Source organism: Ambystoma mexicanum, chromosome 8 (assembly GCF_040938575.1).
Source record: "Ambystoma mexicanum isolate Mex_15411 chromosome 8, UKY_AmexF1_1, whole genome shotgun sequence".
NCBI classification, from domain to species: domain Eukaryota; kingdom Metazoa; phylum Chordata; class Amphibia; order Caudata; family Ambystomatidae; genus Ambystoma; species Ambystoma mexicanum.
Window position 1 is genome coordinate 840,702,772 of NC_090929.1, and position 22,471 is coordinate 840,725,242.

General features: G+C 45.3%; 1 protein-coding gene across 1 annotated transcript in view; it reads right to left on the reverse strand.

Annotated features, from left to right (window-relative positions):
* The window catches only part of CDH23 (cadherin related 23), a 3,939,560-nt gene that overhangs the window by 1,281,193 nt on the left and 2,635,896 nt on the right, over positions 1-22,471 (reverse strand). Inside the window, exon 27 of the mRNA XM_069610726.1 lies at positions 3,041-3,189. Within this exon, the coding sequence (XP_069466827.1) occupies positions 3,041-3,189 (149 nt within the window). The remainder of the gene's footprint in view (positions 1-3,040; positions 3,190-22,471) is intronic.

Consider the following 22,471-nt stretch of genomic DNA (forward strand, 5'->3'; position numbering starts at 1 on the left):
GTGCCACCTGGTTTGCTGCTGCAGCCAGCCTTACTGCAGACAGTAACTACCAACAGGACTGGTGCTATCACCAGGCAAGGCAGTATTGTGGGCGTGTTAAAAAAAGTATTTTGCAGCTCTAACATTTCCAACATATAGGCAAGCGCCTTACCTTGCCTAGTGGTAGCAACGGCCCTGCCAGGGCCTCTAATAGCAGTCCCTAACAAATTAGGTGTATGCTCGTTTCTTGGAAGGTAAGACGTTATTAAGCATAAGTGGGGTGTACTTTCTTTACTGACTCCTTCATTTTTTAAATAAGGGGTATTTCAAATGAATGTTGAAAACCAGGAAAGTGGGAGTTTTTAAAACATGGAGACAACCATGGCTACAACATTTAGACGCGAGTGCTTCCATCAGTCCCAAACATCACTTAGTGCAGGGTGAGCCTGGGTAACTGCTTTTTAACATTGTACACTACTTTACCAGAATTTCTGGTAAACTACAATGTGAAACCACACTTGATTGCATTATACTTCAGCGAGGATTGCATTATACTTCAGCAGAACATCTGATGTGTCCACTGAAAGGTTTAAGATTAAGCTACATCCCTAACTCTATCTGGTTACCCAGAGGTCACATCTTAACAAATGTCACTTTTGGCTGGGCAATCTACAGCAGAACTATTGTAAGTTTGAATTGTTGATGTTTTACTGAACTATGGCACCACCCTCGTCTTGCTTGGTAGTTTTTAATCGGGAAACGTCTTTACTTCTCGTTCCCTTGAATTGGGAACTTTTTTTTGGTGGTGGTGCTGGTACTCCACCTTGCAGCTGTACCTTCTGTTTAGCAAGCATTTCATTCTCCCATCCTAGTTGTGTTGCTCTGCCTTTTGAGGGAGGGCTACTACAACCTGGACGATTATAGAGCGGTGGAGTAGGGGCAGTGATGTCTTACTGGAATGCAACTCGATGGCTTAAATCTCCTTCTTACTTGAATTTAGTATATGCAGTGCATGCTAGCCAATGTTTCCACTGTTCTGCGCTGCGCGCGCTCCCACCAGCCCCGCGCGCCGTTGCACCAGGTGGGCGACTACATGCAAAGTTGCTGTCATATAACTGCCAGTGATGTCACTTCCTGTATTTGGGCCCCCCCTGCCCCCCGGGAAATTCATAAGTCGGCTTCCCTGCCCTCAGTGATCTAAGTGTTGACTGTCTGTTCCGTTAGGTTTTATTGACTACACACAGATCCCAAAATACATTAGGTTCCTAAATGATAGTCCAGAAGTAGAAACATAGGGGCAGTTCACAAAACCGAATGAGTGAGGGAATACAAAGGGCACTGTACTTTCCTGCATGCAAACTCCTCAATCACAACAAGGATTTGCATTCAGGGAAAGGGACTGGCAGCAGATAAGAGGGACTTGTAGACATGCAGACCTCACTGGTGATACTAACACACAGAGGGTGTGGGTCTCAGGTTATCCCCCTACATATGTGGGGTCATTATGCACTCTTTCAATGACGTCCCTTAAGAGGCCCATCACTGCAAATGACATTTTTACGAAATTTGTAATAAAAAGGAAACTGAAACACTTGTGCAAAGCGTGAGCACTTCTATTTGAGGCAAATCAATGCTTCTAAGGTCTGAACAACCTCAAGACCTGGGCGATGAGGCGCACGCAACAGAGCTGTGTAAATATAATGCTGCAGATCAAAGCGCACCCCACTGTGCATTGGTATTCACTTTGATCTTTGTTAGCCAATTGCGGAGCTTTATCCCCACCCACATTCTGCAGGGCGGCTGACTTCAAAACACGCATCAGACCGCAAAAAGCACTTTCACGGCCACTGGCATTTGTGAATCAGCCAGCCTGCAGAATATGGGTGTTGGTGCCACGTGCTCATTTGCAAACTATTTTATCAATCGTGCATAGGGCGCCTACCAGCAGTGCAGAATCATCGGGTAACAATAACGAAAGGGTACAGATGTAAACTACATTTTATACTTTGAATGAAGCTCACACTGCGCGTTGACTCTTATCTAGGCGCTTGATTTTAACACTCATGAACAGTGACCGCTTGACTTTACTGGCAGTAAATGTCCTCCATGGCAGATCAAGCTGTTTAAATGACTCTTTCATTGGCCACAAGCTCCTCGCAATGCATGTCCATGTGTCCATGCGAGGGCCTCGCGCTCCTCACACTGCTTAACATTAAAATAGTGTTTCTGGTTGGAGTGTGCCTTGAAAGTGTTGGGAAGGGGTTCTCATTGGTTGGCAGAGGATTAGGAATGGTATGGCACAGCATTGTAAATGCATATACAGCAGGGCACAGGGATAAAGAAGGAAGAGGAGATAACAACACGCTAAAGGCAAGACATGAAGGATTCAGAGGACAACATGTTAAGTAAGAGAAATGAAGGAAATGCAGCCGGTTTTTCTAGAGTGAATCAAAGTTTAAAATAAAACACTATCCCTAGCTCCTCACACGGTGCACCTCCCACCTCACATTCCCCACAGATGGTGACTGCCCCCTCCCTCTTTATAAGGCTTCAGCCAGTTCTGCATTTTTCGCCATGGGTACTGTCCATGCTAGGACTCGTAGACCCAAACATATAATGGGCAGAGGCCAAATGGCGGTCCAAGTGCCCCATACTTTTTCAGCGCCCCAGTACTGTTTTTCCTTGTGCTCAATCTCCTTGTAATGTCTTTCCTTGTACCCCAATTTCCCCACAACTGTCCATGCGTGACCCCGGTTCCTGACCCTCTCTCCATATTGCCCTAAGCTCCTGACACAATTTACGTACCTTAATCTCTTCAAGTCTTCCAATGTACTAGGACCTCGTAAACCAGCATCCATCATCGCACATTACCTCTACCTCTACTTGAAGACCCTCACATTGTCCATTAGCCTCCAGCTCATCACACTGTCTTTTGTCTATCCAAAGACCCCCAAATCCTAGCACTGTCTGCTAGTATGTCCTGGCCAGCTCACATTGTCTGTTCATGTGCCCTCCCACCTTCTGACTGAGTACGGAAAAGCCTGCAGGATTGGTCGCCTACCTGCACAATGCTGCTGGAGACAGGGATGTCCTCTGGGACGCTGGCCTCATAGCTGTTCTGGAGGAAGATGGGCCGGTTGTCATTGACGTCCATTACAGAGACGTAGACAGTGGCTGTCCCTGTCCTCCTGTTGTCCGAGGGTCCATTGTCTGTGGAAATGGAAAAGAAAGGTAAGTGCTGCAGAGCAAACTTGAGAATTAAAATACTCACAGTTTTTAAACAGATCAGGATCATCATAAAGAGTCATTTTCCTTTCAGAATTAATCTTTATAGCCCCGCGTTCCATTATTTGGGAATGACTTCAGCAGATCAAAGGGTCATTCAATCTCCAAAATTATCCAATGTGACTGATCGTTAGAAACTCACTGTCATTGACGTGAATAACATTCTGACTTCAGGTACGTCATACAGTTGAGTGGTTTCTACAAAAAAGCCAAGCATCACAAATGCACCCTTGTAGTGGATTGTTAGCGATATTTACAAACCTGGACAATGAAATTTCAAAGGATCGCAATAACATGGTTTACACCACAGTTTAATAAAATTAGGAGAGCAAGTACACATGTTTGAACTTAAATGGCTATTACAATATGACATGTGAGCCAAGTTGTAACATCAAATTCAATTATCCATTTATAAATAGAAAAACGTTCATGACAAATATGCCAAATATTTTGATGCAATGGAAACACCACCAATATTAGTAAGGAGGTATTTGCTATCACTTAGCAACTCTCTGGCCCCATCCCCGCAGCACTGACCTCAGGTATCTCTCCTTCATAAGATCTATTTTGGGCAATGCTGCAGGGCCGCCCAAAGCGAGGCAGGGTAACTGCTGGTACGTACCATCTGGCAAGCATGGGAGAGGGGCAGCTGCCTTCCCCCCAAGCCTGCTCCCCTCTCCCCACTACACAGAGACACACAGTCTCTCCTCACTACAAAGCGCAGGAACGGTGAAGTGTGAACAACACCTCACCCTTCCACAAAGCAACAGGATGCTAATCACCCAGAGGAAACCAACAGCAGGCAGGAAGGCGTACAAAGACCTGCCCCCCCCCTCAGGGGGCCAGACAGTCGGCTACAGCTGGCCTGGGGGCTGGGCCAGCCCCCACAGCTACACATCAAAGACTCAGGGTACCCCTGGGTCTTATATTAGAGCTGCACAGCTCACAGAAAAATACAAACTGTTTGTGGACCCTGAACGGGGACCCAAAAAGGCAGGAGGTTCGCTGTTCACTCAGCGTCCTCCACTCTCTTCCTTCTTTTCCACAAAGCCCTCCCACCCTAGAAAAGAAGGGAGAAGAACAAGGAAGAGAAATACAGGACACTGGACGGTGACCACAACAAGTCGTGGGACAAGAAGGCACCACGGGCCAGAGGGGGTAACCTCAGGACCCGGTGCCCAAAAGTATGATATTATTAGGATATGCGATTATTGTTATTGTTTCCATAACCATATCTGTAACAATAAAATCCTACGGCCTTTTATTGCCAACACTTGACAAACATGTGGTCTAACCTTTCTCTGGGGAGGGAAAGGGTCCCGGCAGCCCACAACCACCATTACGAAAAGCACTAAGGTAAGTTGCGTGCATATGGGTCCAGCAGTTATGACTGTACAGCTAATTTCCTCCTCAATAATAATCTAACCATCAGAACAATTATTAACACTTCAGCTCTTTCTACCAGGGATTTATCAGATGCACTTCAAGTCATAAAGTCCACTTTACTAGCCACTTTCAAATCCCTGTCACATTATAATGTTTCCAACCTGTCCATTAACCCTAGCAGGCTAGGTTTCTTTAAGACTGAGTAGTCTGTGTTTGTGTCGCCACTAGATTATCTTTGACTGTAGGATGATGGTGACGGTATGGTTTTGATACTTGTATATATATTAGCCGCTTTCAAAACCATCGGCCACCAGATCCTTCTAAGAAGATTGATGAAAGATGAGATCAGTGGTAACATATTCTCTTGGTTGGATTAATTCTTGACTAAAATAACCCAAGAGGTTATGCTCCCTCCTTATACTTCTCAATCTCCGATGGTCCCCAGACCCTTCTCTTTCTTCTATCTTTAATATCTACAGCCAGCGACTGGTCAGCCTGATCCATGCTTATAGGCTCATGTTTATTGCTACAACGAGCACACACTGATTGTGCTGAGCCTGGACAAAGAAGTGAAGAATACCACCAATAAAACCTGTGGGTTCTTGTCAGCAATTTAAACATAGGTATGGACAACTTGGTTCAAGCTTAAAGGAATAAAGGAATAGTGCACTCAAAAATGTTATTGGCTCAAAAGATGGGCCATGATCAAAAATATATGAAACATATTCTTTAAGAAAGTTCCTATGTAAACTTTTGAGCAAATGAGGCTCAAAGTCACACATTTAAAGCACTAGGAGGCATCAATTTTCTGAAATGGGTGAGCCTCCTGTGCTGGTGTTAATTTCTGCCTTTGTGGCACTTATGAAGCAAAAGCCAGCCAGCTGTAATAAACAAAAGCTACCAGCAGATGGCTTTTGCTTAATTATTGACGGAGAGCAGAGATTAACACAAGCTGCTGCTGGTAAGTGCTTTAAATTTCATTCTTTCTTAAAAGCACTGCAAAATAAATGCTGTGGTTTTCTTTCTAACTTAGAAAGAAAACCACAGCATTTATAACGTTGTATTTATGTTTGCTGTGGCTTCAGCTTTGAGTCTCCTGGGCTCCCCCCCAGGAGCCTCAAAGCTGAAGCCACAGCAAACATAAATACAATGTTATAAATGCTGCGGTTTTCTTTCTAAGTTAGAAAGAAAACCGCAGCATTTACAAATACAACAACTTTGTATTTCTGACTGTGGCGGCTTCAGCTTTGAGTCTCCTGGAGCCCAGGAGACGCTGTTGTATTTAGAAAATGCTGCGGTTTTCTTTCTACGTTTCCCAGAGCCCGAGAAATGTAGAAAGAAAACCACAGCATTTAGAAATACAACAATGTTGTTTTTCTGACTGGGGCGGCTTTCGCTTTGAGTCTCCTGGGCTGACTGCGGCGGCTTTCGCTTTCAGTCTCCTGGGCTCCCCCAACCCAGGGGAGCCCAGGAGACTCAAAGCGAAAGCCGCCACAGTCAGAAATGCAACCTTGTTCTATTTATGATTTCCGTGGTTTTCCAACCACGGCAATCACAATTACAACAAGGTTGTATTTGTAATACAGTGCCTTTGCTTTTTGCCTTTCATTTTACATTTTCTGTGCTTCCCTGGGCTTGGGGAACACCGAAAACGTAAAATGAAAGTGAAGGCAGCCCCCTCAGCTCATGTACAGCTCTTCTCTGGTTGCAGTAAGCAAAAGCTCCCAGTAGAAGGCTTTTGCTGCTTGTTTAGTGCCGCCAGGGCAGAGCTTAACATGAGCTGAGGAGGCTGCCTGAAATGGCAAAATGGATGCTCCCATGTATACGCTTTGAGCCTCATTTGCTCAAAAGTTTACATAGGATCTTTCTTTAAAATGATGTCTAATGTATGTTTTTGATTATTGCCCATCTCTTGGGACAGTAATATTTTTGAGCGCACTATTCCTTTAATTCTGATAAAGCAGAATCATTGATTGTGGGAGACATACATAGCAATTTGGGTAATCCCTTGTTGCTCCTCTTTATGGCTCTCACCTCTGTACCTTTAGTCAGAAATCTTTAAGTAATAATTGATAAGAAACTCAAACTGGCCCCTTAGGTCAATGCAGTAGTTGGCAATTGCTTCTTTCATCAAATATTTCTTTGCAAGATCCTTCAATTGTTTAACGGCAGTAAACCATACATCAGTAATGAAAAAAACAATTACATCGCAGCTAGACTACTGCAATTCTCTCTTTGTAGGATTTCCTAATGACTTGATCAGGTGCTTAAAAACTTTTCAAAATGTTCTAGCTCATGTCTTGAAAGGATTGAGGAGAATTGAGAATGCCACACCTGCTCTGCATCAGCTTCACCGGTTGCCAATGTAACTACTATTTCAATCTAAATCCTTGTGCTTGGACTTTTCAGACTTTTACGGCCTTGGGTAAGATTTCTTGCAGATCAAACTATGACCGTATATTCCATATCACCCTCTACAATCTTGTTCTGCTCTCCTTTTTGAGATGCCCCACCTTTCCAAGCAAAGATGTGGCAGAAGATTCTCAATTCTGCTGCCATTTGCCTGGAACTCCTTTCCACATGGCCCCATGCAACAGAGGATCATTTGACCTTTAGGTATAGTCCAAACAAGCTGATTTTATCACAAGCCTTTCCAGTTCAACTGAATATGTCCTTTCTGCGCTGTTATGGCAGTCTGGATCTCTTGTTAGGCTGCCTTGCTGCTCAGCACTGAGAAACACCATGTTTTTCATATAGTATTTAAAACAATGTAACATGATATAATAGTGCCAGTGTGTAAGTGGTTATTGTGAGTTTGTTCTTCGCCCTCGATTGAGGTGTCCATGACCATGCGGGTACACCGGGAGAAGAATCGTTCCTTTATTATGGTGCTCTGCCATTTTGGATTGTTAATGTGAGTGCATGGGTGCAGCAGGACTGGCAGTGACAGAAGTGAATGATACTGAGAACTTGGCATAGCATTTAGGTTGGTCAACACCTGTAAATCACCAGGTTTGGGGAGGGTGTATACTGCCCCATGCAAGGTGCAAGGTTGGGCTAATTTGGCATGGTCCTAAAAGGATCAGTAGTATTTGTACTTTTGGAGGTGCCATTCAACTGTCTACAGCCCAGTGATAGGGGCTAAGTGGGGGTGACCAGGGGGCCTTCCCCACACTGTCCCTGGGGCAATCCTCCACTCCCTCAGGGTGATCCTCTGCCCCATTGACCACCACAGTAAGATCCCCAGAATAAGGCAGAGAACATGGTCACACATCTGCTCCCATTGCTTCTGATAGCCCTGTGGTTCTGCCACTGGGTATCTACTTAAGTAATCCACATTGACTTGGAGCATGGCCTCCCAATGGATAACAGAAAAGACGAGTAGCACTGAAGGACTGGGAACCACCTCAGAAATCTGGGGTTCATATCTGTAGTCCTAGATAACTAGGGGAGCAGGGCATGGCCTGTGGCTGAGGTGACATTTTGAACAGCCATGTAATACTTGGGTGCCTTGTAAGTGATTTCAATCTGGCACACACCCAAGTCAAGCCCAGCGTGTAGTGCACAACTGAAACCCTTATTTATTTTTATCTATGAGTTCAATATTCTGAACGATATGCCACTCTTCTCCTGAGACCCCCCCCCAACCTGGTCACACTGAACCAGGAATCAGGCTAGTTTGCAAAAGGTAAATATTTATTTATGTATTTAAAATGTAATTACAACAAAAATCACCAAAGGAGTGACAGAACACAGAATAATATATTTTAATACACTAGGAATCAAGTAATGAGCACCAAAAACATATACAGCCCAGAAAATAATATTTTTGTGTTGGTGTGGACAGATGGCACTATGGTTAGAGGTTCCCCCTGCAACACCCCTCACTCCCCCCAATAGGCAATTAAATAGATGTGAGGAGAGAGCAGGTATTCAGGAATAACACAAGTAAAACAGAATATCAGTACCACCTTCCCCCTTCAAACACAAGAGAAAAACTGAATTGACTTTTCAGCTGTCAGATTGGCTTTTAAACTGTCTTTAGAATTGACTGGGCAAAAACACCAAATGTGATCAAAAATACTTAAATTGTTACAATTTCATATGGGAGCCGCTTTGAACCGTTGCACACAATCACAAGCAATGATTTAGTCCGAAGAAAACATTTGAAATCTTAAAGTCCAAGTTGGATAACAGTTTAAAGCTATTTCACACGTGTAGAAATGTTCTGAATTGTAATTCGCGGCAAACTTTTCTTTGTGCGATATTCGCGATAACGGGAGAATCGCACTGTTTTGCCATGCAAAGAGAATGTCACACGCGAATTTCCACAGTTACGTGGCCAGTGTAACCCTTCACGTGTGATACTCTAGTTTCCGTTCTGGGATTTACTTTTCTTATTCAAAATCACTAATGACTTATGATTTTATAAAACAAATGAGAAAAATCAGTGCAAGAAAGGTACTGACAATACTATGATTCTGAATTAAAAGACAGGGTGGGTTGAGATTGGGACAAGGCAATGCAAATATACTAGAGGTCACTTTTTTTTCCTATTAATACTCACAAAATAAGTTATTAAATTGGACCATCAGTTCTGGTCAAGGATTGGATCTGGTCTAGGAAGAACAGCACATCAGGCATGGGATTGGATCAGCTTGGCCGGTCGCCTGGTTTGCACAGAATCTGCCCTCCTAGTTTGTGGGTATTCGAATCAGCTGGATAGCGAGTTCCTCAGGCAAGCCTAGTGGTGGCAAGCCAGAGAATTTCAGGATACGGGTTCAAAAGGCCTTCTCACACCACGCCGCTTCCTGGGTTGCAAGAATAAGTTTGAGTATTTGGGCCTTGTGGAAATCAATAGTTCTCTATTGCTGGCAAGGGTTTTGGCATCTGGATCTGGAAGGATGTGAAAGCTGGATGTAGAATGCTGGATCAGAGTGCTTCGCCAGAATCAGGTAAGTGACAGGATCAGTGAGTCCCTATGTGTTGTCAGCTGTCTCTATTTATGCTATATAATGACATCACAAAGTGGGTGTATGGGCCGGCTTAGCTAATCTTGACCCTGTGAGCTGGGATAGGATCAAAAATTCATCTCCGCCTTGCAGTTTGAGTGATTGGATCAAGGCCGGCTGATGTCACATTTTATGGTTTGCTTTACAGTCCTCAGAGACCTCCCTTTAGCCACTGGTCTCAAAATTGGATTTGATACTAAATGTACATTTCTACATTGGTCACCTTTATACAAATCACACACAAAGATGCCATATTTTATGTAGAAGCTATTCCTCAATCCCCGCAGCAGTGGGATGTTGTCTCAACTTTCTACAGAATGTTGTCCTTTTCGCTATGAACACAATTTCCAGATTTTATGCAAATTTCCACAAATGTGCGTGTTTAACATAAGGATGTGCGTGTACATTTTCACCATTCTAACATTAATACATTTTGCATAAAACCACATATATCGCCATTCCTGTCCAGAACATGTCACACAGTTCTACCACCTCTTCACACATGCAGGCAAAACTTAAATTAACAACTCTGTCCTTTTTATATTTTACACCACTTTGAATAACAAGTTATGAGTCTTTTAAAAATTGTTCATTCTTAACAGCAGATGGTCGCTTGGCTCTGCCCCTTTGTCTCTTCTGGGAGTCCAGTGCATCCCCCTCCTTGGGGGAAGCTCCTTCTAGGAGAGTTTACGATCACCTTCACACCTCTGTTTCCTGGGCTGAAAGGCTTGTCATCGTTCCTTCTCTTTCTGTAGACAAGAGTCTGTTCTAACCCACAATTAACATCTCCCAGTGAGTTTCTGCTGAGATGCAGGCCCTCCTTCTGGGAGAAACCTGTTTTTCCAGTTCTTGCAGCTCAGTCAGGCTAATTAAGTTCTTAAATCCAGCAAAAACCAAATTTGTTGCGTCAAACATAAATACATTACTTTCTTAGCCTTCAAATCTGTGGGATCAAAAACACAACTAAAATCTGTATTCCTTTTTGGCAACAATTCTTTTTATGTTTGCTAATCCAGCAGACTTTTAGTTTTAGCTCACTTTAAAGTTTCATCAGTAAGTCATCTGACAGCTGTCAGTCAGGTAGCCCTGGGTACTACACCCAGATTTTAGCATGGGCTGTCAGTTTTCAGACAATCCAGTTTGTCTGAAGAATGTTTTGCTCTTCACATTAGGACTTTGTATGTTTCACAATACTTCATTAGATACATGAATTTTAGCACCAGGCAAGATTTTGAATGTTGAGAAGTGTTGTGTTATAGGCATTTTGGAGTTTTTAACAACAAAGCAGATGTCATTTGTAGGCACATTTTGGGGTTTCACTTGCAAAGTGCTGCTTCTCTCTCTGCACTCTGTTTGCTGGTCATGGCCCACTGGCACATTTCTGCACGGTGTGCTCTATTCCACCGCACATGCACCATGGGTGGCAGGTTGTGCATCCCTCTTTTTGTGTGCTGAAGGACACTTTTTTCGTAGGTTTTTATCAGTCTTTGTAGGTTTTTGGCATGCACAAGGGTTTTGCCGCCCTTGTTGCCGTTTCTTTCTCCATAACTGGCAGGGTGATGCTGCATAGCATAGCGGAGTGGGTCAATACATCCCATAGCCTCTATGGCCCCTCTAATAGTGAGGACCTCAAGTTCACTACTTGTATATGTTGGATATATGTGCTTTCCCATAACCACATCCCTTGAAATTCCACCCCCGTTGATCCCTTCCCTCTGAATCCCCCCGACAGTCTCATCCTCACTGATTTATCAATAAAGCTCTCCCAGAGGAGCTCTATTGTCTCCTCTCTTATCCTTACTGGGGGTTCCACCAAATACCCTCTCTCCCCCTATTCATGCCCACAACATGCTCTCTTTTATCCCGCCCCCCCCACAGTCCTCCGAGCCCTTGTCACACTGGACTGGAAGGCCCTGGCCCCAATGACCACCTCCTTTCATATCCACAAACACAGCAGCCATCTTCTCCTCAATTCCTGCTCCCCTGCCCCATCTTGCATCTTCCACTCCTGCTCCATCTCTGCGGTTGCCACACTTCCGTGTTCCCGTGACTTGTCCATCAGCCCACCCATGTGTCATGATCTCTGCTTCCAAAAGGTCAGGGTTTTCCCAACTCCCTTGGAAGCAGATCCATAACCCAGGTTCCGAGTGCCAACCAGTCCCAATTGGGACCTTTTGGACCCAGTCCTGGCGCCAGTGGCACCAGGCTCATAAATATGCCCAGTCCCAGCGCTGGAAGCGCCGGGCTCATAATGCTTGGGTGGACTTACCTGCAGCAGACCATGCTGCTTACTTGCCTGCCAGTTGAGCCTCTGATCCTCTTCTGTTTGGAACTACTTTTCCTGTTGGGTGGGGCAGGAGCCACTCCCTAGATTCAGAACACTGGAACTCTTCTGGAAAGCAGGAACTCTTTTCTTACCTAGGCGTGGCTGTGGAAGGAGACACCTAAGCACTACAGGAGGCTATTTAAACCACACCCGATGGATGAATCTTGCTTTGCATTATTCTGCATCCTCTGCAGCAGAACGCTCATCGTGTCTTCTGCATCTGATCCTGGGCCTAAGGAAAAAGGCTTACCATCCTGAATCCAGTCTTCAGCAACACCTATAAAGACAAGAAAGAACAGGTTAGCATTACGGTCTTCAGTGACAGCTCTTCACTTACCTGGTCCATCGGCTGTCACCAACGCCTCGCGCTGCATTCCGGCATCTGAAAGACAAAGGCTTACCTACTCTTCGTGCGCTCCGGAGGTCTTCACACTGCATTCCGGCATCTGAAAGACAAAAGCTTACCAACTCTTCGCACGCTCCGGAGGCCTTCGGCGCTGCATCCCGCATCTGAAAGACAAAACAAGGTGCGTTTAAAGACATTGGGGAACTTTAATACTCACGTGCCATTACTCCTTTCCACATCTAACCCAGTGGGTATTCCGGCACCCTGCAGCCGCTCCGAACTTGTACCTGCAAAATAAAAAGACAGTTAGAGCGCATCGTGAAGCAGGCAACAAGCGCTTACTTACGTGCTTCCAGGCACTTCTATTCATCACACGGGCTCCATCTTCAACTCACTTCAGCCCGTCATCCGCCATCGCCGGAACCCTGCAAAACAAGAGACATCATTACTAAAGACTTTAAAGACATTAGAATTACTCGAAACTTACCGTTCGTGCAGTAAACGATGGACAGCAGTCCTCTGAAGTCAGGAGGCCTGCTCCCCTTATCCAGTGAAGAAACTGGTTACAGCACCCTGCCCCGAGGCAGATGGAGAGCACAGCGTTCACTTACCTAAGGTGAGAGTGTTAACCTTTGGGGTTCTACAGGAGAAGAGAAAGGGAAGAAGAGAGAGACATTCAATAACCCAGTTCCTTAATCCCATATTTTCTATCTGCAGACATCTTACCCTTCGAGTCAGACATACAGTGCACAGAGGTCCAGCCCAAAGAGCCAGCCGTGTGTTACACATCACCTTTGAAGATACAGTATATGCCCAGTCAAGACCGGCGCCTCTACGGGAATCAGGTGAGCGTTACAGAACGCAAAGCCTACCACAAAACTCCCGTCCAGGCGCTATGGAAACCTCGGATACCGACCAGCTAGCCCAGTTACTTGGGGAACTAAGGGCAGAAGTGCATGCAGCCCGTCAGGAAACGAACGTTCTAAGAAGGGAACTGATTATTTCCAAGGAGCGAACAGATGATCTCGCTAGACAATTGCTACAGTCACAAGCCGGACAGACCCCGTTACCCGCATCTGGGGGAAATCTTCCTTCTACATCCTCTATGAATCCAGTGCAGATCAACCTACCTGGGAATGTACCTCTGGCTCCGCCCGAACGATTTTCTGGTGACCCAAAGAGGTTTGCAGTATTTATCAATCAGTGCCGGTTGCATTTCTTATGCCGGCCAGCAGCCTTTCCAACTGATCAAGCTAAAGTAGCTTTCGTGCTTTCGTACCTTAGTGGCAATGCGGCAGACTGGTCGATCCCTCTAGTAAATCAAGATGATCCGGTCCTCAATGATTTTCAAGCTTTTTAGCTCAGTGTGGAAAAACTGTTCGCAAGACATTCACAGGGGCAGGCCTTGGACAATGAGCTTCTTTCGTTGCGACAAGGTAATCAAGACCTTTTGGCTTATATTGCGTCTTTCAACAGACTGATAGTGGAAACTCAATGGCCTGAGGACAAAAGGATTACGCTGTTTTATAGAGGTCTACGTGGAGAGCTCAAAGATGTGTTAGCCCAAGTAGTGAATCCCCCACAAGATTGTTCGGACTATATAGACTTAGTCGTTCAAATAGATCACAGACTGCAGAACAGGAAGGCTGATCGTTCCAAGTTTGATGCTCGAGTATTTTCCAAACCGCCAACTCCTTCCAAAGGAGTAGACTCCGGGGAACCCATGCAAATAGGGGGTCTGAAAGGTCCTCTAACACAAAAGGAGCGGGAAAGGAGAAAACGGTTGCAATTATGCCTCTATTGCGGAAACTCAGGGCACTTTCTTCGAGACTGTCCGGTGAAACCTGCCAAGAAGGCAGTAGGAGCTGCAGTTACCAAAGTTACAAATCCTGAGCAGGGAAACGACCTCGCCCGACAAGAATAGAGGTCCTCTTGCCGAGCGTGAAAACCAGTTCCGTGACCTCGCATTTCGTGATACCTATGGTCCTCATTAGCCCTGATAATCCGGATCGATTACATGCAATTGAAGCTTACGTCGACAGCGGTGCCATCGGCAATTATGTGGATCATGAAATGGTTTTGAGGATGAATCTAACTCTTTGTCCCAAGGCTGTAAAGGACGTCATTACTACGGTGGATGGTACGGAGATAGCCTCCGGGCCAGTAACGCATACCACTCAAGATGTGACGCTAGTAAGTCAAGATGGACACCATGAGAAGATCGTGTTCGATGTGATCAAGGCCCCTCAGTTTCAGATTATTCTAGGAATACCTTGGTTAGAGAAACACAATCCTCTGATCGATTGGCGAGCAAGAACGGTCCAGTTTCCAGAATGTGTCTCTACTTGTCACCCTCCACCTGGTGTTGCACTGGCAGCAATTTCTTCAGAGACTCCCCAGTTACCTCCCGAATACCTAGAATACCAAGATGTTTTCCGGAAGGATCAGGCTAACTCTCTACCTCCTCATAGGTCTTATGACTGCCAGATAGACCTGATACCTGGATCTACTCCTCCTTGTAGTAGAATTTATGCCCTCACCGAGCCTGAGAACCTTCACCTTCGACAATACCTGGATCAATACCTGGCAAATGGGTTTATTCGTCCTTCCAAGTCCCCTGCTTCTTCAGCTTTGTTCTTCGTTCCAAAAAAGGAAGGAGACCTTAGAACTTGTATAGATTATCGCTCCCTGAACCAGATCACCGTTAAGAATAGATATCCCTTACCTTTGATCCCTGAACTCCTGGACCAAGTCAGAAAAGCATGCATATATACAAAGCTGGATCTTAGAGGAGCTTACCACTTGGTACGAGTAAAAGAGGGCGATGAATGGAAGACGGCCTTCCGCACCAAGTATGGGCTATTTGAATATCAGGTCATGCCCTTCGGACTTTGCAAAGCCCCGGCAGCCTTTCAATATTTTATGAACGATGTCCTCAGAGAGCTCATAGATGTGTGTGTTGTTGTTTACATTGACGACATCCTCGTTTATTCTTCATCGGAATCTAAACATCGGAAACACGTTAAAATGGTCCTTGAAAGATTGCGTCAACACAAACTTTTCGCTAAGTTGGAAAAATGTGTTTTCAACGTGACTGAAGTTGAATTCTTGGGATTCATATTATCACCTGGCGGAGTGCGTATGGATTCAAAGAAGGTCGATGCAGTTCTCAAATGGCCATCACCATCCTCCGTAAAAGGTGTGCAAAGCATGTTAGGCTTCGCTAACTTTTACCGCAGGTTTATCCCCGAATTCTCTCGAATAGTCCAGCCCATCACTGCCTTGTTAAAGAAAAACAAACGTTTTGAATGGTCTACCGAGGCGGAACAAGCTTTCCAGGATTTGAAGACTAAATTTATCTCTGCACCAATCTTAAAACACCCTGGCCCCGAACTCCCCTACATCGTGGAAACTGATGCTTCAAGCCTTGCCATGGGGGCAGTTCTATCACAAAAGGACCCGGTAACCAATCAGTTGCATCCCGTGGCATTTTGGTCCCGCAAATTCTCGCCTCCTGAAATCAATTACATGATTACTGACAAGGAACTTCTGTCTATCAAGTCTGCCTTTAAGGCTTGGCGGCATTATCTGCTGGCGGCCCGACACACCGTTACTGTGATTACGGATCACCGAAACCTGCAATATTTGAATACCGCAAAAGCCCAATCCTCTAGACAACTCCGTTGGGCATTATTCTTTGCCGAGTTTGACTTCATAATTACCTATCGACCTGGTACAAAGAACGGTAAAGCTGATGCCCTTTCTCGGATGGGAGTGGAAGAACACTTGATCAACCCTAAACCTGTACCAATCATTCCTGAACAAAGAATTCTGGGTGTAATCGCCACAGAATCCATAGAGGAAGTTAAGGATAAAGCCAGGCAACTTGTAACTCCAGCAGACATACAGAATTGGCATCTGCAGGGAAAGGACTTTGCAGTAAAGGACAACTTATTGTATTTCCAAGAACGATTATACCTACCCAGCACAGATTTACAGAAAAAAGTAATCTCTTGTTATCACGATTCTTTAATGGAAGGACATCCCGGTATGGCCAAGACCTCAGAAAAGATCAAGCGCTACTTCTGGTGGCCGTCTTGGAAAAAAGATATCAGAGACTTTATAATGTCCTGTGGAGTATGCGCCCAAAACAAGAGTCAAAAGGAAAGACCAGCAGGCCTCTTACGCCCTATTGACATCCCACCTCGCCCTTGGCATACGCTTTCTATGGACTTCATCACCGATCTACCTCCATGCTCCGGATACAATACGATTCTAGTAATCGTGGACTTATTCTCCAAGATGGCGCATTTCATTCCGCTCAAAGGCTTGCCAACAGCAGCAACTCTGGCCCGAGAATTTCTCGAAAACATCGTCCGACTGCACGGTTTTCCTTCGGTTCTAATTTCGGATCGAGGTAGTCAATTTATTTCTCATTTTTGGCGAAGTTGCTGTCGGTCGGCTCAAATTGATGTGAGACTATCGACCAGTCACCACCCTCAGACCGACGGACAAACCGAGAGGACCAATCAAACTCTGGAACAGTATTTACGCTGCATGCTGCAACAAACTGAAAAAACTTGGAAAGACATCCTTTGGATAGCCGAATATGCCTACAATAACTCTGTCCATTCGGGAACTGGGAAAACCCTGTTTTTTCTTTTGTACGGCAGTCACCCTCGAACCTCGGAGTTGGATCCCCTCCAAGATCTTGAAACACCGGCAGTAGACTACCTGCATTCTACAATCACCCAAGCCTTTAAGGAAGCTGTTTCTCACCTTCAAAGGGCTAAAGAACAATACAAGAAAGGAGCAGATCAACATCGGAAGGAAGCCCCTCAATATCAAGTAGGGGATCAAGTCTGGTTATCCACCAAATATCTACCTCTAAAAGGGCAACGCACATTCAACCCAAGATACCTTGGTCCCTATTCCATCACTACCATAGTAAACCCAGTAGCGGTCAAGTTGGACTTGCCCCCGCACATGAAGATACATCCGGTCTTCCACGTCTCTCTATTAAAACCCGTGCAACCTCAAACCCGACTAACTAAATCTCCAAAACCTATCCTAGTTGATGGAGAACTCGAGTTTGAAGTCAAAAGCATTCTGGACTCCAAGATCTCCAAATCTAAACTATTTTACCTAATTGACTGGAAAGGCTACGGCCCCCAAGAGAGATCCTGGGAACCTGCTGAATATGTCCACGCTCCTCGCCTAATCAAAAGATTTCACCGAACATTTCCTGACAAGCCAAAACCCCCGGAGAAGCCCGGTTTGGGAGGGGCCTTGAGGGGGGGTAATGTCATGATCTCTGCTTCCAAAAGGTCAGGGTTTTCCCAACTCCCTTGGAAGCAGATCCATAACCCAGGTTCCGAGTGCCAACCAGTCCCAATTGGGACCTTTTGGACCCAGTCCTGGCGCCAGTGGCACCAGGCTCATAAATATGCCCAGTCCCAGCGCTGGAAGCGCCGGGCTCATAATGCTTGGGTGGACTTACCTGCAGCAGACCATGCTGCTTACTTGCCTGCCAGTTGAGCCTCTGATCCTCTTCTGTTTGGAACTACTTTTCCTGTTGGGTGGGGCAGGAGCCACTCCCTAGATTCAGAACACTGGAACTCTTCTGGAAAGCAGGAACTCTTTTCTTACCTAAGCGTGGCTGTGGAAGGAGACACCTAAGCACTACAGGAGGCTATTTAAACCACACCCGATGGATGAATCTTGCTTTGCGTTATTCTGCATCCTCTGCAGCAGAACGCTCATCGTGTCTTCTGCATCTGATCCTGGGCCTAAGGAAAAAGGCTTACCATCCTGAATCCAGTCTTCAGCAACACCTATAAAGACAAGAAAGAACAGGTTAGCATTACGGTCTTCAGTGACAGCTCTTCACTTACCTGGTCCATCGGCTGTCACCAACGCCTCGCGCTGCATTCCGGCATCTGAAAGACAAAGGCTTACCTACTCTTCGTGCGCTCCGGAGGTCTTCACACTGCATTCCGGCATCTGAAAGACAAAAGCTTACCAACTCTTCGCACGCTCCGGAGGCCTTCGGCGCTGCATCCCGCATCTGAAAGACAAAACAAGGTGCGTTTAAAGACATTGGGGAACTTTAATACTCACGTGCCATTACTCCTTTCCACATCTAACCCAGTGGGTATTCCGGCACCCTGCAGCCGCTCCGAACTTGTACCTGCAAAATAAAAAGACAGTTAGAGCGCATCGTGAAGCAGGCAACAAGCGCTTACTTACGTGCTTCCAGGCGCTTCTATTCATCACACGGGCTCCATCTTCAACTCACTTCAGCCCGTCATCCGCCATCGCCGGAACCCTGCAAAACAAGAGACATCATTACTAAAGACTTTAAAGACATTAGAATTACTCGAAACTTACCGTTCGTGCAGTAAACGACGGACAGCAGTCCTCTGAAGTCAAGAGGCCTGCTCCCCTTATCCAGTGAAGAAACTGGTTACAGCACCCTGCCCCGAGGCAGATGGAGAGCACAGCGTTCACTTACCTAAGGTGAGAGCGTTAACCTTTGGGGTTCTACAGGAGAAGAGAAAGGGAAGAAGAGAGAGACATTCAATAACCCAGTTCCTTAATCCCATATTTTCTATCTGCAGACATCTTACTCTTCGAGTCAGACATACAGTGCACAGAGGTCCAGCCCAAAGAGCCAGCCGTGTGTTACACATCACCTTTGAAGATACGGTATACGCCCAGTCAAGACCGGCGCCTCTACGGGAATCAGGTGAGCGTTACACCATGCTCCTGGGAGGCAACAAGTAAGGACTGAGAGGGGATTCATCAGCTCGTTTGTTCAGTGAACAGTGTTGGGGCCTTTGCATTTCTGGGTGTTAGTGTTAGTTTGCCTGGTGCGTATGCTTGGATGGCATGTCACTAGGGTTGGTGAAGTGACTAGTCCTGGCAGGGTTATCATGTTTGTAGAGAAGTTTTATGAGTGCGTGTCGGACTCCTGATTTGTGCTGGCAGGAGTTATTGCTGATGACTGCTCCGGTGTAAGGCCGGCATATATACGTGTGTGTGGTATATGAGCTGGCCAGTCATGGGATGTCGGGTACCAGAAGGCCCTGCACATGGTTAAAGGTCTTCAAATCGCTGCAAAAACAGCTTTTTAAAGAAGTAACAAAGCTTCAATTTCGTTTAGCAAAATAACGTTTAAGCATTTTCATAGTAAATAATATCGTTTCGGTTATTGTTTCTCTGTCATGTTCTGCCATCTAGAGGACCTTTATGGGATAACAAGACAGACAAACAATATGTAGCTAATTTTCCCGCGTATATTGTCAAATTTGTTTAAACATGTTTTTTTCTCAACTTAAATGTGACTGAATACCCCTGCACACTCACCTACCTGTTCATGGTTTGTAGATGTCATGCATGTGTGCCTGTGCCATATCAGATAATGGTCTGGACTGGTTGATGTTGGCACGGTACATAGAGGGCATTTTATGGGCTAGGTCTCCGGTGTTGGGGCGGTGTGTAGTGATTGCCACACATGCAGGCCTCTCAGTTGTGTGTGGGTTGGCGTGTTGACATAACCACATCTCTGATGGGAAGACTTAACCACCGCCTAACTGAAGATTGGCTATAGCACATCAAAACCAAGAGGATTTTACACATACCCAGGGAGGCAGGATACAGAGTCCCATTGCTTTTGGATCCTCTCTGGCCACCCCTCATGCCACCCTCCACAGCTCCCAGTTCACCTATGCCGCACTTCACCAAAATGGCTTCTACAGAGAGCACACATTTCATATTTTCTCCCCCTTTGCCACTATCTCTCCCTCTCAGTCCCTCTCCCAAATTCATACATTGTTCAGAGAGGTCAACAAGGTTCAGTGACTGGCAGGTGAGGGAGGGTGCTGCCTGTGAATTCCGCTCATGTACGTAGGTAGGAAGTTAGAAGGAGCTTCTTGGTATATGAAAGATGCAGACTCTTATTTCCCATTTAATTGTATAAAGGTTGGTAGGGTTAGTGTCATCTCATGTCTTGTACAGGAGCAGTGCCCAGTGGGGCCTTCTGGGTCTTTTGCATTTCAGAGCACATCCGCCCAGACATAGAGTGGCATTTGTCAGTGTTGGTGGTTTGGCCCAGAATTCCTACTCATTTGCCCCAGAAGTCTGTTCATAGGACCTCATAAAGGAGGCAGCAATAACCTGTAAACTCTGAAGGGCTGGACCTGAAACACTCTCTGTGTTCGAGTGGGAGGCTTGGAGAGAGGTAGAGTGTGCGCTCGACTTGGACTTCCAACTGGAGCTACACATAGTGGAAAACCTTGCCGTGACCCAAACATTATGTGTTCTGTGCCTAAAACAAATCCCTCTCACATGGCAAATATAGGCACACACTCACACCTAGCCAGAGACTAAAAGGACGTCTCCCATCCCCCTTTCCACGTGTGTTCACTGACCTGTTGCTGAGGAAGCTCCAGGAAGTCGAAGCTTCATTGACTGCCAGTCTTCTGTGACAGGATAAGCATGGATCCAGAGAGGCAGGGGATTGGGTTTGGGGAATTATTTTGGAAAATCTATATATTATGGGTGATTGTTTATGAAGGGTCATCCTCCGGAACATCACAACAAGTCTCCAGATTACGGTAAAGTCTACAAGAGCATGGTGGCTGGTCCAATATAATAATATTAGGCTCTTAATTCATTTAGAAGGGCTCCTATATGCATGTTAGTTGTCACCATCTCTAGAGCGTGGTGCTGCTTCTATAGGTCGAGGTGGTAGCAAGACGAAGGATGAAGTCCTTCCGGGTATAAAGTCCCCAGAGTATGTGACCTCCAGGTCACGATAGCACAATATGATATGACAGCAGGAAGTTAATGCTTCACAACATGGATTCAGTCATTCAGACCATGGCGAGGGGATACAAGAATGCAGCAGCACATCAGTACAACACAACGCATTTTGCGCTCCACACAGTTGACACCATCTTCCCGCTCGGAGCTTTGGCTTCTTAACCTGGAGGTCTCGAAGAATGACAGGCTGAATGCCCGGAGCATACCTCACGAAGAGCTGGTTGTACGCGTCACTATTTCATAAAGTGGGAAGATCTTGCATGTGTAGGCAAGCTGGAATTAAAGCTCCTAAACCAGTTAGAAAGAATGTTTGCAGCCTCTTGTATTCTTTATTTGTCTCAGAATTTCTCAAATAGTTTTTTTTTTGCAGGGGTTGTGGCTATATTTAAATTAAGCTAATTGGCAGAACTGCCAAACTGTCTTTCTGTTGTTTTCTAGTCATCAATTAGTCTTTTTAAGGATGGAATGGTCGGGTGTGTTCTAAAGTGGGTTTCTATTTTGCCCTTCCTGTTTGAATAATTCAGCACCATCGTGTGATCCTGGACAGAAAACGTTTTGTTTCAACTCTGCAGACAGAGGTTTCTTTTTGGACAGGTAGGTTGGGTCAAGGGTCATCAAAGTAATGGGATTACCAGACTTGTTTGGTTTAGTAGGTGAGATTATGAGAAAGATGCACAGAAATTGGCCCAATCTATGAATAGGAATGCTGGCTCCCAATGTAATAAACAGGCTTTTGGACATAATCCAGTCCAAGCAGTGCTCTTTATTATATAACTCAGATATGTAGCCATGTCAGGATGCAAGGTTCAAAACTTGGCAAGAGTAACTCATGTTTTGAAAATACACCCATATTTTTAAATCAAGCTCAAAGTCAGTCCCTGTTGTATATTTCATTGAGATGTTTAGCCTTGTGGGACAACGCACAGGTAACCATTCCAATTGGGACTTACATTTGCAATATCCAATCACACATTTGATGGGGCACACTTGAAAGCCAGTTTAGATGGAAACCAAGTTAGGTTGTTGAAAAAAAGAGGGGCATGGTGTTCATTTCATGTATTTATTTATTTATTTATTTATTTATCTACCTACCTACCTATTTATTTATTTATTTATTTATTTATTTATTTATTTAACGAGGATTTTGCAAATGAGGGCCAGGGAAGATTAACTATGTATTGCTCTTTGAGGTCTAAAGTGAGGGCACCCACTTGAAATGTCCTAACCTCGATACATGGAATCTCGTAAATTTCCAGGAAATGGGGATGCTCAGCATGCCCCAAAGTGAGACGTGACACGCAGACATGTGGT